Genomic DNA, 17,323 nt, shown 5'->3' on the forward strand with positions numbered 1-17,323 from the left:
AATGAATCTCTCCCTTCCAGAGACAATGATCTTTCAATCATTTGATCTAAGAAAGGATCCAAAGGAAAATAGTTTCTAATAGAGAACTTTTAAGAGACAACTTTTTAGCACTCTGTTCTTTATTCGGCCTTGATCTCTTAAGTGCATCTTCTTACACAATGCAACCTTAAAGTGATTTCGTGCACTGCATAATGTGATTTAATTTGGCCATGTCACATGGAAGGTAGCCTACTTAAAATCTCTTGTCTTCAGATTGCTTGAGAATATGCTTTCAGTTGAATGTTTAAGTTATATGAAGCTACATTTGGAGGACCTTTTATAGATGCCCCATTTCTCTTACAGAAACAATATCTCCATACAAGAAAAATGAGCCAGTGGTGTCGTACACTGTGTAGGGTTGAAAACTAAGTAATTCAAAGAATTGAGATGAGTATCTTTAGAATCATTTTGTGTAAATAGCTTGGTATGGTAGTGGCTTAAGTATCTTTTAGTTATACATCCTTGTTTTCAATGGGAATAATTGAAGGGAAATCCTATTAATTTTTATTTTTGTTTTTTAAGGAGATAAAAGAAATATTTAGGTAATCAGAGGAAGGCCTTTTTAAAATAAAAATAAACAAATAGCAACCGACCAAACAAAAAAGGCAAACACAAAGCCCCATCTCTGTGTGAAGGACAGAAAAAAATAAACTTCTTTTCTACTGTATAAAGAAGTTACAAATACAGTAGATACCCGTTTAACCCTCTGGCAATCACCTAATGTTACTTTCATGAATTTTGTATTAGCTAGTGAATGGAGGAAAAGGCAAGATGTTTACCTTGAGATAAGCATTTAAAAATATTAAGCACAAATAAAATGGTAAAAGTCAGGAAAGTTACATAATTTTTGTATAACAATGAAACTTCTGTTGTTCATTCTCACCCCCGTTCTCTGCCCAGAGGAGTAAAATAAAATCAGTTGTGAGCAAATTCTCACTGCAGGAGTGAGTGGTCAGAATTGTTCCTGTCACTATTGTTATTAAAGAAAAACTTTAATTGTGCTGAGAAATTCTCATACAGTGTATCTTTCCCTTACTCTCCCTGACCCCAGATTGCTTGTTTTACATTAATAATAGTGTTCTGTCTTTATAATTTGCAGATAGAGCACAAGACCAGAAACTAAGCACTATATCAAATGGTATTCTCTTTGGTGGAGGGAATCTAGCACAGTTGGTTTCTTTTTTTTTTTTTTTGGCTTGATTGATCTGTGATTGTTCGGTTGTTGTTTCTATTGAAGTGATAGTTCTTGTGATACTGCTTTGGACTGGACTATCTACTTTATCACAGTATGATCTAGTCCTTGAGCTTGCTTAATTAGCTTGGCTTGTGTTCATATTCAGATGCTGTTTAAAAATTGTTAGAATGTTTAATGTAATAATTCTGAAGACTGGCAAAAATAACTCATGTTGAGACAAATTATTGTCTCAGTATATATCCTCTACTTGACCCTGCTCTGGGAAGTGAGACGGAGTATGGGAGAAGGAAGATTCCTGTTCGGCTTTAAAAAGACAAATCTGAAATTCTAGTATCTGGAAGAACTAATGTTGGTACATTGATGTATAGTTAAAGTTACTACAAATGGAGATTGATAGCAAGGAACAGTCTAAATGTGACTTTGCAGTATAATAGGTGCTAATAACCCCCCATCCTGTACCAGCTTTCTTAATGGCCTGTCAATTAGTGGGAGTGGAAAGTTTGTCTCTTGTCTTTGCACCCATGTTTTGTTGTTTTTTTGTTGCTTGTTTTGTTTAATCTGTGTCTTGATATATTTTTTCTGTCTTTCCCTTTTTTCCTTATTTTCTAAACTGATGTTCATTGGTCAGAGAACCTCACAAAACTAAGGCCTCTCATCGTCTCATTAGCTTGCCCTCGTTAATTAGTGTGACTGACCAGATTTGGTTCTCATCACCACATCCCTTATCGTGTGTTGGTCAAGTGTGTGTCTCTCGTATTATTATTTTTTTTGCTTCCCATCCCCCCTTTTTTACTATCCCTTGTAGGATTGAAAAAGGATTTTGACGCTTAAAGGAGGAGACACACCTTTAATCTGAGTATTCCCTATGTGAAGATTTCAGAGTGGAAATTTGAAGAAAAGGATGAGAACTGATGAGTTAATTTTAGAATACAGTCAGTTGCAGTAGGATGGACTGTGAGAATTACAAAATCTGAATAAGCATAAACTGATAAGAGAACAAATGAGTATGTGTCATAACAGTGATGGAAACTTGCAAGAAAGAAAATTCGTCAATATTTAAAAAAAATTAAGCAGTTTGTGCTTTACATTGAGCAGTCCTCTGGGAAGCACTGTTTCTTATGCATCTGTTAGCAGTATGTGGTGATACGAGGAGAAATGGTCATAAACTGATGCATGGGAAGTTCTGCACAAATGCGCATGGGAACTTCTTCACAGTGCAGGTGATGGAGCACTGGAGCTGCTCAGAGAGGTGGTGTAGTCTCCTTCTCTGAAGACTTTCAAGACCCGCCTGGATGCCTACCTGTGCAACCCTGGTCTAGGGAGCTGCTTTGGCGGGGGGGGTTGACTCGATCTGTGGAGATCCCCTACAGTTCTGTGATTCTGTGATACGTACCTGTCAGCTGGTGTGGCCTCCAGTCATCTGCAATATTATAACAAGTATTATAACAATATATATATATATATAATATTGTTATATAATATTATAACAATATTATAACAAGTATATTCAGTAACTGCTAGAGGCCTTTCCTAGTTTGTGAAGTTAATTAAGCAAAGTTCATTGTTTTAAGGGTGCTGGTTAAGTAGGAGAGGCTCATCAGGATGAGTTTAGGGGAGGGCAAATACTGAAATGGCAGAAGGTTGTAAGGATGAGTTTGCCACAGGAGGGTGTATGACTGAAAGGCAATATGAATTAAAGCTCTTAGCTTATATATTGGAGCTAAAAGAAACTCATCTTACATTGCTTGTTTTTCTGTGAATTGGCCCACTTTGTCTTGTGTTGCAACTTAAGAACCTACCAGGCTTTAGAACTAAGTGTTCATTTTTCCATGTGTCTTCACTGATAATGGACACATTACATTATTGTTTGATAATAGTATCTCAAGTTTCAATACCTTTTAGGAAGGAAAAACTATTCTGACAGGATCATTAAATAGATCTAGTGGTATTTCTACTACAAATTTTTCATGGGTGGCTAGTTGTATAATTAAACAATCTAAAGTGTTGCTCAATCAAGTAAGAATCCTTCAGCAGGTTAATGCTTTTTAATTTTGTTACAGAATTCTCGAAATTCACTTTTAGCTTCCTCTGGATTTGGAATCTCTCTCCCAAGTGCTTCCCAGTCTTTGCCATTTGGAGGTGGAAGAAGCCAGTCAAATGGAATGGTGACTCCAGAAAGCAAGCCTTCTGGATTTCTTTTTGGTTGTAGTACTGGACAAGAGGCTCAGAAAGATTCTGATCTGTCTAAGAACTTGTTTTTTCAATGCATGACCCAAAACCTACCTTCCAGTAACTACTTCACGGTCATTTCAGAAAGCTTATCTGAAGATGCCTCTAGTCGGGACTCATTCAAGCAGTGCGCAGAAAGTGTGGGTGCTGGGGTCTGCAAAGGTAAAGTTCTTTCAGCAGACTTGCAGTCTGGCAGTTCTGTGGAGCGGAAGCTGCCTGTGGAATGTATGCCCACTCTTACTCCAGCTTTTCCACGAAGCTTGTTGAATACTCGCCCCCCAGATAGTCATGAAAACTTATTTTTACAGCCCCCAAAACTATCAAGAGAGGAACCCTCTAACCCTTTCCTGGCATTTGTTGAGAAAACGGAACTTAGTCCTTTCAGTGGCTTTGCATCATCTCATACAGGAGTTTCTACTCCCTCTACATCTGTGGGTCATAAAACTGCTTCTGGCTGGCCAGAATCAATCACAGCTACAGACTCTCTAGCAAAGAAGAAAACCTTGTTTATAACAACAGATTCCTCAAAGGTGATGTCCAGTACTCCTGGTTCAACAGCCTCTGTTGGTGTTCAGAGTCCTTCCACTGCAGGGAACGGCCGTTCCAGCTCACCAACCAGCAACCTGACACAACCTATTGAGATGCCCACACTTTCCTCCAGCCCAACAGAAGAAAAACCAGCTGTTGGGCCTGGCCAACAGGACAATCCTCTTCTGAAAACTTTTTCTAATGTATTCAGCAGGCATCCACCTGGATTTTTCTCTTCACAAGCTGAGTTTCCACAAGACAACAAAGCCCCCTTTGAAGCTGTGAAAAGATTCTCACTAGATGAGCGGAGCTTGACATCTAAACAGGACTCAGACTCGAGTACCAATAGTGACCTCTCAGATTTAAGTGACTCTGAAGAGCAGTTGCATGCTAAGGCTTGTATGAAGGGGATCCCAGACCATTTGATGGCGAAACTAGGTCCCAATGCGGAGCGCAATGCTGAACTGCTGTTGGGGAAAGGAAAAGGGAAACAAGCCCCAAAGGGCCGGCCTCGCACAGCTCCCCTAAAAGGTGAATGCAGGGTGACTTGGAAACATAAAAGGGTGGGATACTAGGATTTCTTCTGTATAATTAACTCTGTGAAACAGCCACAGATATAAAGCTTGTTTATGGTGAGTAGCCAACACAAGATGTTTAGAAGGCTAAAGCTTAGTGCTTCTTATATATGAATTAGTGTGTTCTCCTTAAGAATTGTTCAAGAACGTATATGTCAGGACAAAATTGTGTTAGTCTCTGGACCTGGAAACATCAGATTTATCTTTTTGTTGTGAATTTGTTAATTTTATTGTCTGTTTGCATCCTAATTGAAAGTCCCTACTGTCACTGATTGATGAGAATGGGCTATGGGTGTTGTTCAGAATAGCTGATCCTTGGGACTGAGAAAAGTTGAAATACCTGTTAATAAATGGTGTTAAGTACTTTGTGTAGCCCAATTTAACCAGGTAACCCTTCATTTTCCAGAAGTGTTTTATTTCTATAGTAACTGTTTTTAGTGATGCGTGAAAGACTAATAGAAGTTTTTCTGATAAAATGAGTGGCATTATTAATATGGCATGATTATAAACATACGGATATAACTGGGGCCAGTGTCCTTTTACTGTTGCAGTGAATTGACTTTTTTTTTTTTTTTAAACTTCTGCTCTGTCTCACCCAGTTGGCCAATCTGTGCTGAAAGATATGAGTAAGGTGAGGAAGCTGAAGCAGTCAGGTGAGCCTTTTCTCCAAGATGGTTCTTGCATCAATGTAGCCCCACATCTGCACAAGTGCCGGGAGTGCCGTCTGGAGCGGTACCGCAAATTTAAGGAGCAAGAGCAAGATGACTCAACTGTGGCATGTCGCTTCTTCCATTTCCGGAGGTGCCTAAATCCTTCCTTCCTTCATATGTAGTCAATGTTTAGAGCTTGGACCAGGTTCAAGCACAAAGTAATTATGTTTTACTTGATTTGCTTGGGTCTAATAATGAAGATTTTGACTGTTCTATGTTTCTTTGCATCACGTGTCTGGAATTCCCTTACTCTCAACTGGAGAGGTGAGGGAAGAGCTGCAGTTAGAAGGTACAGCTATGTGGATGGCACCATGGGAGCTGCCATGCATACATTTGGATGGTTGAATTCACTTTATTGGATAGCAGTTTATATGTAGTAACTGTTCTTATGCTCTGTCATAAGGAGTTCAGAATATGGATAAAATTTTAATTTACTTAACAAGTGACAGAATATTGTCATCATGAGGCTAGGTTTTACTAGACTTTCTAAGCTGAGTACAGAATTGATTTATATGAGGAGTCGGATGTCACCTGTGTTTTTTCTTTTTAGCGCTTATGCTCCTTACAGTTCTTTGACCAGTCAGTTTCTCTTCATCTGCCTATTCTAGGGAGTGCAAGGCATAATTTCAAAAAGACCTTTGCTCACTTTTGAGCATTGAAATGATTAAGTGAAATTTTGGCATGTGTCAGCTGTCCCATAAGGATTATATCTGCATCCCGAACTTGTAAAAAATTGATATGCATTGAGGTTAAAGTCTGGATTATTTTTGCCAAAGAAGTTACTTTTAATGATGGTCAAAGTTATTCAGGCTTCCTAACTTCATTAAAGTTTTACAACATGAAGACTAAGAGTGTTGACTGCTACTGATAAAAACAGTTTGCTCATCTGTATGAAGAGCTGTGTTAAAAAAGAGTAGGTACAATAAATATTTTTGTATGCCTTGTAATGTGAATGGTTGAAACAGCAGCACTAGCCAGAACTGAAATACTGGTTTCCCAGAAGCTGGGAAATAACCTTCTACTGAGTTTAAATAGCGCGAACCATGCATGATTTTACAATCAGTGTGTGTGTATAGATATATATGTATTTTTAACACAAGCAGCCCAAACAATCTGGTTTTTGTCATCTTGTTCTATTAATAGTATAGAACTGTAGAAATCCATCACAATCTCTTGTATGTGGAATTTCCCACCAATGCATATTGAGACCTAGACATTCATTCTATAGGGTTTTGCTGCCATTGCCTTTGTATATTTGTTCCCTGCTTTATTTGTATTTGCATAATATTTTTACCACTATAATGTAGCTCAAACCTTTTGTTTTTTTTTTTTCATTTCTGTGTTTATATTCAGACATAGATGGCATTGTAAGTTAATTAAAAGTGGTTGAGCAGCTTCCCAATTATTCCATCCTGTTTTCTGCAGGCTTATATTTACCCGGAAGGGTATTTTAAGAGTAGAGGGTTTCTTGAACCCACAACAGAGTGACCCTGATGCCATGAGTCTGTGGATTCCTTCTTCCTCTCCAGCAGAGGGTATTGACCTGGAGACTTCAAAATACATCCTTGCCAATGTTGGAGACCAGTTTTGCCAGCTTGTTATGTCAGAAAAGGAAGCAATGATGATGGTGGAGCCACATCGTAAGAAGGGCTTTTGGCGTGTTTTTTGTCTGTCTTCTCTATGTAATGTGTATACAACGCAGTGAAATAATTGAGTAATATTTCTTGCTAAAAATGATTTTCATCTTGAAAAGCAGCTATACTTACTTTATTTAAGGCGTGTATAGTTGTTGGACCAACATTTGAGATTTGTCTTTTGGATCAGTGTAGTATTTCTAGTAAGGAAGCTAATGATAACTTTACTAGACATCATTGCATTTGCTTATTGAAAAGCAAATTAGAAAACTGACTTTTTTTTTAAAGAAAATGGAAACGAACACTTTATCACATTGACCAGCTTCCTCTTAATGATCACTTTTTTTTTTTTAATATACTCCTGTCCCTGTGATGTCCAGGGACATCACATAAAAGCACAGTGTTTTCCATGAAAGGAGAGCAGCATGTGCATTCAGCTCGGTGTGACACAGCTGAGCAACTAGTTGACAGCTGTTGCCACTACAAGGGAAAGTGAGTTTGACACAAATTTCTTCTATGTATCCCATTCAGCCTATGGTATGAATTGCTCGACTTTTCAGTTTCACTTTTGAAGTGTGCAACAGGAGCCATTTTTCACCAGATATGTTCAAAAAGAGCTGACAATTCATCTGATTAATAAAATTAAATACTCAGTCTTTATAAGTTCACGTTATTTGTTCATAAAATTAGCAGATTTTTTTTTTTTCATTTTCCTGTAACTTTCATAGTTGCTACTTGAAATTCAATTTCTACAGAACTCCCTGAAATGCCTAATTTCCCTGTTTTGTGTACGTTCTGGGGGTTGGCCTCACAACTTAGAAATGGTGATATTAGTAGTATCAAGAGACTAGCAACTCAAAAAATGCCTCTGGATATATAAAACATACATGTGTTTCTATACTCTGCCCTCAAGTCATGTGTCTGAGAACTGTTTATCAGTGTTTTGATATTCTCATAGCTAGGAGAAATACAAAACATTAAAGCAATAATTCCTAATGTTCCTTCTGTTAATAGAGAAAGTGGCGTGGAAGCGAGCAGTACGTGGTGTGAGGGAAATGTGTGATGTATGCGAGACAACTCTCTTCAATATTCATTGGGTTTGTCGCAAGTGCGGGTTTGGGGTCTGTCTGGACTGTTACCGGCTGAGGAAGAATCGTCCACGTAGTGGTGAGTACTGGAATTTTTTTTTTCCCCTACTGTAATCTAGGAAGTAGCTGGCTTTCAGTTGGGATGGTTTCTTGGAAGTTGCTGAAGGTTTTGGAGAAGAGTTGGTAAGTATCAGCCTGGGAGTCTATAGGTTTGGAACTTTAGCACTACAGTCTTACATTATCTTGTTCCATTCTGTGTTAGTAAGTGTAATAAGCAGACAACGGTACTCACTTCTTACAGTAAGTTGCCAGAGAGCACTGAATTAGTTATAAAAGTAACATGTTTTAAAAACAGATTACGCTTTCCCTATTTTTACATAACACAACCAATGAAATTACTGCGGGAATATACCAGAAAAGAGCAAGATGTTCTTAACAAGGATATAATGGAAATAGTTGAAAGAATTCTTCTGTGTTTATAGATACAAGCTAGTTTAAAATCTGAAGGAATACAAGTTTTTTGGGCTAATTTTCAATCTACTCATTTGTAACTTTTTAGCTTTATTAAGTAGATATAGTCACAGAAAACCTCCGTTTCTTTTTTTTTTCAAACTGATCTGCAGGTATTTGTTTTGAAAAGCCTTGAGAGATTGTTACAAGAAAGGTTAGAATTACCCTATAACTTAGGAAGGCAGTATAAGAACAGTAATATGATCCTAAAAATTGAGGCAAGAAGGGAACATTTTTAGGTGATAGAAAATAATATAATACAAGATAAAGCGAAAATGAATGTGGTAGTTTTATTAACTGTGGGAAAAGAATTTGCTATAGTTACAATTCTCAACCTCTTAAAATGCATTTGTTTTACAAAAAATCCAACCCAAATTTATTTGTGTCTTTATTCCAGAGACAGAGGAGATTGGTGATGAGGAAGTCTTCTCATGGCTGAAATGTGCAAAGGGTCAGTCTCACGAACCAGAAAATCTTATGCCAACACAGATCATTCCTGGTACAGGTAATGCTTGAAGGCTACAGGAGCAATTTTGTCCCATTTCTGAGCAAACAAGTGAAAAAAAAAATCATTAAATAGTTTGTTTATGTAGCTTTTGCCTTGTCTAGCTTAGATGCAGGTGAGGCTTCCATGTTCTGTAGGCAGAAGTGTTGAAGGCACGGTAGCACAAGTGATACTTTCTGGTAATAACTTTGACTACTCATGTTTAGCTGTTTTCTGTTTTATTAACAATTAACTGAAATTTTTCAAGACTGTTCTTGATTGTTTTTCAATAAAGATTGTTTTCTTTTGGGGGATGAGATGGGAAAGTAAACAGTCAGTGACTTCACATAACTGGTCAAAAAAGCTAGAATTAGCTCAGTTCTCTGCACTGTTCAGAGATAAGCAGCGTGTTATAACGCATTGTTTTTAAGATATTTATGAATAATAACTCAAAAAGATGATAGAAGGCATTGAACTTTATAGTCAAGGCTGTGTTTTTAGATTTCTTTACGTGTGATTTTAAGAATATTTAAATGTTATTCCAGCCCTTTACAACATTGGAGACATGGTTCATGCAGCACGAGGCAAATGGGGTATAAAAGCCAATTGCCCATGTATTAATCGACAGAATAAATCAGTTTTGAGACCAGCTGTCACTAATGGCATATCACAGGTATGTTATTTTGGACCAAAATCACTTTATTCGATGTAATGTTTCTAAGATCTGTTAAAATGTTAAATCATTTAGACTTTTCTGCTGTGAAACATGGACTTTATTTTCTCAGTATATGTTACAAGTGTTTTGAGTTAGCAAAAAAATTTCTGGGAAACTTTTCAGGAACTGTGTGCTGCAACCGTTGTTTACATAGTGGATATTTGGGCTAATGTTCTAAACTAGAAGTCTGAGTAGAAAGACATTAATATGTTAGAACAATCTAGTGCAAGTATCTTGCAGTATGTGCACTTATTTTGTTACAATTCTTGAAAATTATGCTGAAGCTAGAGTAGTTTTATTACTATCGCACACAAAAAAAACCAAACACCCACAGCTTCCTGAAAAAAAGTCTGAACTTCTGTTTAAAAAAAACTTGCTAAGCAGTAAGTCATAAAAAATGAGGCTACAGCACAAGGTTTGATATACACAGGGGACTAGCTTCTGTACTCTGCTGCTACGTAAGCATAAAGGGACACAGGAATAATGTTAAAAAATAAGTGTTGTTCACTTGAAATAACCAACCAACCAAAGCTCAGTGCATTAAATAAGATGTTTTCAAGGTGAATTCTTCCTTTTATTCAGCTTTTAGCAGATGTTTGTTTTTGTTTTAGCTTCCAGCTGTTAATCCCGGTGCGTCAGTCTCTGGAAATGAGAGCACCTTTTCCACTGGAGCAGGAACAGCAGGAGTGGGGCAGATAGAAATGGACAGTGTTCCAAAATCTGAAGCAAATGATAGTAGGATAGAGGAGCCTGCAAAAACAGAGACATTACCAATCAGTAACACTGCTGAAATGAAGACCAACAGACCACTTTGCTCAGAAACTGCCCCGTCATCAGCCTTACACTGGCTTGCGGACTTAGCAACGCAAAAAGCAAAAGAAGAAACAAAAGGTGAGCAGAGCACATGCCTTCTGGGGTTGGGGGGGGGAAAAAAAAGTTAATGTGCTGCTTGGTTACAATTCTTTGTGAGTGTGCTTAGTCATACTATAAAAAATGTTCTTCTTCAGTTCATGTTGAATGAAGAAAATATTTTTCTTCAAAAAAAACCCGAACAATTCTTTGTTTATTTGTTTTCTTACTGGCTTAGGAATATGGAAAACTAGGAAGATAATGGTATAGCTGAAGATAAAAATACTGTCTTGTGACTCCCAGTTTATCTAATTGCCAGTGTATTTATTTTCTACTTAATAACTAGCTGATGTCTTGATGTAAAATGATAGTGATTCATTTCAGATGTAGGTTTATCGATTTATTAATTATTGAAGTAAACAAAGTTGTTGGGTGTGCTGCATGAAGAGTGCATTTCCCAAGTATTGAGAGATTAGAGTGACCGGAAGAGTCAAATGGAAACTTAGAACTTCTTTTAGAATTCAGTAGATAAACAGTATAATTTACCAATCTGAAAATATTTATTTACAATATACAACTTCCAGTTGTCAGATATGGCACAACTGACAGAATATATTCTTTTCCATGTGACTAGCAGAAACTGCTTCGTATGTCAATGTTAAATGTTCTTGAGTTTCTAACTAGTTTTGCAGTGCCTTAGCAGTTAACATTTGAAATAATTTATATTGAAAAATTAATGCAGAAGGTCGAGGCAGTATTTTATGCAGATTATGAAGTTATGGCTTGTTGAACGTTACATTCAGATCAGATAATCTACTGCGCTGATTAAAACCTTAACTAACAGCATTATAAGGGTAAAATGTATCTGAAATACGTGATGTTTTTGTGATTCTCTCTGAGTTGATTATTCACTGTTGCAATGGGATTCTGTCAGTCACATATTTGATGTGAGAGCAGCCAATTTCAGAGAATTTTGTGTTCATTTGAACATTGCCTTTTTTTTTCCTCAATGTCATTCTTATTACAGAATCAGGATCGCTGAGGTCAGTGCTTAATAAAGAATCCCACTCACCCTTTGGATTAGATTCCTTCAACTCCAGTACAAAGGTTTCCCCACTAACCCCAAAGCTGTTCAATAGCCTGTTGTTGGGCCCAGTGACATCTAGCAACAAAGCTGAAGGTTCCAGCCTCAGAGATCTCCTACACACAGGGCCAGGAAAGCTTCCTCAGGTTCCATTAGACACAGGAGTCCCCTTTCCTCCAGTTTTTTCTGCAGCTTCTACGGTAAGTAGTATTGTAATTCCTTCAACAGTGTCTGTTTTAGGAAAAAATTTCATGATGATCTAACAGTTTCCATTTAAATTGTTTTATAGTATCTTATTCTCAAATATTGAAACAAGTCCAGTATCTGGCCAAGTCCACCACCCCACAAAGTTGTAGAGAATTTTGATGCTAGTTATTAGTTTGTGGTTTGGTTTGCTACTGCCGTGGAGAAGCTGTTCCGTCTGAGATAGCAAGAAGGAGTGTTAAGTGTAGCCTTTAAATTGTTTAACTGATGAGCCACATCCCTACAAAAGCTCACTTAAAGTGTGCATTTTTGAAAACACTGCAAGAGCATAGCCTCAGAAAGGCAAAATCTTGTGAGTTCCTTAAAAACCTTATATATACTTGAAAGACACTTAAGATAGTATATGTATTAGAGATGTAGTATTACTCCTTGATGCTTATTTTTGAATAAGGATACTTTGTTAATCTGCTTTGGAGGAAATAATGTTAAAAAACAAGACATGATGATACCTGAAATGCTTAGAAGTACTTAGTTCAGGAAAAGGCTAGATCCCGTGGGATTCAGCAAGGCTTAGTTCTTCCTGGAGAAGGCTTAGTCCAAAAGCTTAGGTGGATAGAGAGGAAGGCTTGTCTCAGCAGGTTTTTTTTTTGTTTTGTTTTGTTTTTTGTTTTTTTTTCCACATCTGATTGAGTGGATGGAACCTTAACAGTAATTCATGGGGTTTTTTTGCTAATGGTAGAGGGAAATAATGCTGTTACAGAAAGTCTTTTGCTGCTAGAAGGAAAGTGAATCCAAGAATACTGTTTTCCCCTCTAGTCCTAGAGTACAAGCTGCGATATTGTGATCAGAGAGTTGTTTTAAAGCAAATTGCTCCTTCAAGGCATGACATGACCATCTCAGCTTGTATCTATGTCCTTGCAGCTGTAAGCATTCTCTCACCACCTTGAATCAGATCTATTTTACAGTCATTTTTTGTTTTTTTTTCACCACCTCTGGTCTTCCAGTAGAAGTAGTGCAATTAAGGTGATATCCATATCAACAAAAGGCATTTAACGTGTTGTTGTGACCGTGTCACTTTCTTACTACTGGCATTCCTGCAAACACCACGCTGATCATAGAAGCAGTTTCTGAAAGAAAAGGTCCGACAGTTAAGAAAAATGGATATCTAGATGGATGTTCAGGGTGGTAATTCAGTTTTGAAGATGATGTAGAGCATTGACTGTTGGCGTGCATTTCCTTAACTTTTCATATACTGCAGTAGGTCATTTCACACAAGATGAATGGTGGACAAGAAGCTGGATGTGAGCCAGCAGTGTGCACTTTGCAGCCCAGAAGGCCAAGTATATTCTGGCTGCATTAAAAAAGGGATGGCCAGCAGAGGAAGGGAGGTGATTGTCCCCCTCTACTTAGCTCTTGTGAATCCTCATCTGGAGTACTGCATCCAGCCCTGGGACCCCTAGCACAGGAAAGACTCATGGAATGGGTCCAGAGGAGGGCCACTAAAATGATCAGAGGTCTGCAACATCTGTCCTATGAAGAAAGATGGAGGGAACTGGGCTTTTTTAGAATGGAGAAGAGAAGGCTCTGGGGAGACCTCACTGTGGCCTTCCAGTACTTGAAAGAAGCATATAAACAGTAGCGGGAACGACTGTTTACATGGCTTGATAGTGATAGGATTAGGGGGGATGGTTTTAAACTAAGACAGGAGGTTTAGGTTGGATGTTAGGAGGAAGTTTTTCACTTGGAGGGTGGTGATGCACTGGAACAGGTTGCCCAGAGATGTTGTGGCTGCCCCATCCCTAGAGGCATTCAAGGCAAGGCTGGAAGTGGCTCTGGGCAGCCTGTTCTAGTGGTTGGTGACCCTGCCCATGGCAGGGGGGTTGAAGCTAGATGATCTTTGAGGTCCTTTTCAACCCAGGCCATTCTGTGATTACACAGGAACACGAGAGAAAACTCTCCAAGTAATCTTTGGGATGTTCCAGACAAAACTTTTGAGGACAACAGCGAAGCAGGAAGCCAAAGAGCGGTACTAAGCGTGATACAGTCATTCAGTACTGCTATGGAATGAGAGCCAGCTGCTGCTCTACAGTTGCTTCCTCCATCAGAATCCATACTGGTAAATATGATCAAGCAAGAGTGTAGCCATTCTGAAAAGAAGCTGGGGAGGACAGTAAGCTGAGCATGAGTCAGCATTGCATTCTTGCAGCGAAGGCAGACTGTGTCCTGGACTGCACCAGGAAGCATATACCTAATAGACCAAGGGATTCACTTGGCACTTGTTAGGCCACACCTGAAATACTCTTTCCAGTTTTGGACTCCCCAATTCAAGAAGGACATTGAAATGTTGGAGAGCCTCAAATAGAGAGTTGCAAGGGATGGTTAAGGTGTTGAAGAGCTTGATATTTTAACAAAGGTTAAAGGAATTGGTTTTATTTGCCCTAGATAGACAAGAGGAGATTTGGGGGAGCTAATTGATCTTATTATACCTAAATGGTAATTATGTAATACATGGAGATAATCTTTTCCCAAGGATGCACAGTAATGGAGCAAAAGATAGGCACAAGCTACTCTAGTAGAAATTCTGTCTGGATATAAGAAGAAAATCCTTATTTTTTAACGTTTATGTACTGGAGTAGGCTGTCTCGGAGAAGTGATGTTGTCGTCTTCCCTGGAAACAGTCAAGATTGGCAGAGCCCAGGATAACTTGATTTTAGGAGACAGTTATACCAGATAATCTCTAGGTCTTCTTTCTGACCTAAACTTTTCTGTAATTCCAAGAACATTTTTACTGAATGAATAATTTCAGTTAGAAATAGTGGTGTTTTAGACAGACAATTTTTTATTTTTTTTTTGCCTGGAAGAGGGTGCTATTTGCTACTAAAAGTCTTTTCCCCCAGCTATCTCCATCTTTCATTCTGTCATTTAGCTGTCTTGTGAATAATTATCTAATTAGTGTTTACCTTCTGTTGTATGTCCTAAATAAATTTATTTGTCAGTGGTTTATGGGCTGGTTCGGCCCGGTTCTGTGACTAATGGGGCAGGGGGACCCATGGGCCCACACCCTAGGAAAGGGGAAGAAGGAAAGGGTAGGGAGATGGGCCTAAAAAATAAAACAGTAGCAACAATCTGAGGAAGAAAGCTAATTTACTAAATAAGATATCAGACTGCAAAGTAACACAATATAATACAATTCAATTGGAATTGAAGCTAATAAATAAAATGAGAGTGTCCGAAAACTGAAGGCCTTACGCTAATGCTGAAGGCAAGACGGCCAGGGAGCACTCGCTGCTGGGTTGGTCCATGAGGGAGAAAAGCCATATTTCATGACTTGCCAGCAGCTTTATCTTTCCCTCTGAGCGGAACGTGGAAAAACACAAAGCAATGCAAAGTCTTCTGGGGTATGTAGTTGTTATTCTCTTCTGAGACAGGTACACCTGGAACTGTTGATGATCCACAGAACTGGAGCATTAGCTCTTTAACTCCCAGTGCACTACGTGATGTTATGATGTGGAATACTGATAACAAAAAAGCATAAAGCCATGACACCATACTGTTAAAGTAGCAAAGGCTAGATCTGCTGAAGTTTTCCATTGTGACTTTCCTGTAACGTTTTTCTAGGTAGCTAGAGCAGCTTGTATTAAGTTTTGCTGTAATAAAACAAGATCTTTGTTTTTGTTTTTACTGGATACATGCCTGTCTCTGCGTTGATTTGATTACTCTTGCATGGGTTTTTTTGGTAGCAAAGTGCTCACATCTAAGAGCAGAGTGAGAGATACGCATTACTGTGTATGCTGTTGCAAGACTAAACTTGGCTCTGGTTTTACATCTTCTAGGGGGCCAAAGGTAAAGCCAGCCTGCCCAACTTCTTAGACCATATCATTGCTTCTGTGGTGGAAAATAAGAAGACATCTGATGCTGCAAAACGTGCCAGTAATTTAGCTGACACACAAAGAGATGTGAAGGAAATGGTAATGGGCTTGAATGTGCTGGATCCGCACACTTCCCACTCCTGGCTGTGTGATGGTAGACTCCTTTGCCTTCATGATCCTAGCAACAAAAACAACTGGAAGATCTTCAGGGAGTGCTGGAAACAAGGCCAGGTGGGTGATAACTAATGGCTAAACCCTTATTGCTTGAAAGTGTTCTGGCAGTTTAACCTGTACCTCTGTATGGGAACTGTTGAATCACTGCCTGAACCACCTTGCCTGAGGCAAGCACTGAGTCAGCCACCAGAGAGCAAGTAAGGACAATTCACCTGTGTGACTGGAAGGAGGGGAGTCTGTCTCCACCTCTCATAGACCCCATTTAAGGGCTCAGCACCACTGGGGAAGGATCTCTTTTTGGAGATCTCTTTTTTGGAGTTTCCTATCATGAGCGTAAGACATGGGTGAGCCTTTTTCCCTTTATTTTCAGTTGTCTCTTTGCCATCACAACAATCTGTCTAACTATACCATTTGTAAAATATCTCTGCTATAATATCATTTGGTATTACTCATTTTGTTAATCTCACACCTTACAACCTTGTTTGTTGTGTCCATTCAAACTTTGCCCAATTGCTCCTGGATGTGTACAGTGAGCGAAGATTTTAGCTGTAGCACTGTAACGGGACACAGTGGCCCTGTCCACTCCATGCTATACTGACTCAAGTGCCATGTGCTTATAGTGAGATTTGTGCTAAACCTGCTGTGCCATAGCCCATTAGCAAATCCATTATGATTCCTGCTTGCATCCTCACATTTACCTCATGGTTGTTGCTTTTTGGCCTCAGAGAAAGGCCCATTCCTTCCAGCTGCAGTGTGTGCAAGAGTACCAGAGCACCAGGGTTCCATAAAGTAATTTCTCCTAAAATTTTGGGGTGTGTTGTTGGCAATATCTCATCTTGAACCTGCAACCTCTATGATCCCAAGTATTGTTTTGGACTTGCCATCTCATGTGTTGAGGTCTGTGTTGAACTGTCATAGTGGTCATCAACTAGTTCTGCAGTCAAGATAACAGGACCTTAGACCTGCTTCCAGTATAGCCATCTCTTCAGTTCTCAGTCTGTAGTGCTCTTAGTCTTCTCTGGAGTCATTAAGATTGGCCTAATCTGAAAATCTAAAGCTTAAGAAACGGATGAGCATCTGCTGCAGCAGAGGAAGCATACCAATAAATACATCAGAATCGGATGTCCATTGGTGTTTGATGTGTTCTTAGCATTTGGGTTCTGCAGCTACTACTGCTACTGTTACCTTCATAGACTGCTCAGAATTAAGACTGCTGGTGTTAGGCAGATATGTCCCTCGCCATCTCTTCTGTAGAAGTCCTTGTTGTCAGCTGTGCTGTTATACTAACATTCTAGGCACTATTGTGCCTTTGTTTGGATTGTTCACAAGCCATGCACGCCACTGAGCTGTGATGGCAGAGCACACCAGACTGCTTTGTTGCTCAGGATCTATTCTTGCCAGTGGAAGAGTACTTTTCAGTTATCTTCAGCATGTTC

At 38.9% G+C, this 17,323-nt stretch overlaps 1 protein-coding gene across 4 annotated transcripts in view; it reads left to right on the forward strand.

The window, feature by feature from the left end:
• The window catches only part of KDM3B (lysine demethylase 3B), a 47,680-nt gene that overhangs the window by 15,191 nt on the left and 15,166 nt on the right, over positions 1-17,323 (forward strand). For all 4 annotated transcript variants that reach the window (XR_010622111.1, XM_065734942.1, XM_065734944.1 and 1 more), the window contains 9 exons: positions 3,295-4,522; positions 5,166-5,367; positions 6,702-6,916; positions 7,925-8,077; positions 8,906-9,013; positions 9,538-9,665; positions 10,319-10,598; positions 11,584-11,840; positions 15,678-15,944. Coding sequence is in view for 3 of the 4 variants with exons in the window: in XM_065734942.1 (XP_065591014.1) it covers positions 3,295-4,522; positions 5,166-5,367; positions 6,702-6,916; positions 7,925-8,077; positions 8,906-9,013; positions 9,538-9,665; positions 10,319-10,598; positions 11,584-11,840; positions 15,678-15,944 (2,838 nt within the window). In the remaining variant the exon portion in view is untranslated. The remainder of the gene's footprint in view (positions 1-3,294; positions 4,523-5,165; positions 5,368-6,701; positions 6,917-7,924; positions 8,078-8,905; positions 9,014-9,537; positions 9,666-10,318; positions 10,599-11,583; positions 11,841-15,677; positions 15,945-17,323) is intronic.

Source organism: Cyrtonyx montezumae, unplaced genomic scaffold (genome assembly GCF_038088225.1).
Source record: "Cyrtonyx montezumae isolate F1298 unplaced genomic scaffold, pur_monq_1.0 scaffold_18, whole genome shotgun sequence".
Taxonomy (NCBI): Eukaryota; Metazoa; Chordata; class Aves; order Galliformes; family Odontophoridae; genus Cyrtonyx; species Cyrtonyx montezumae.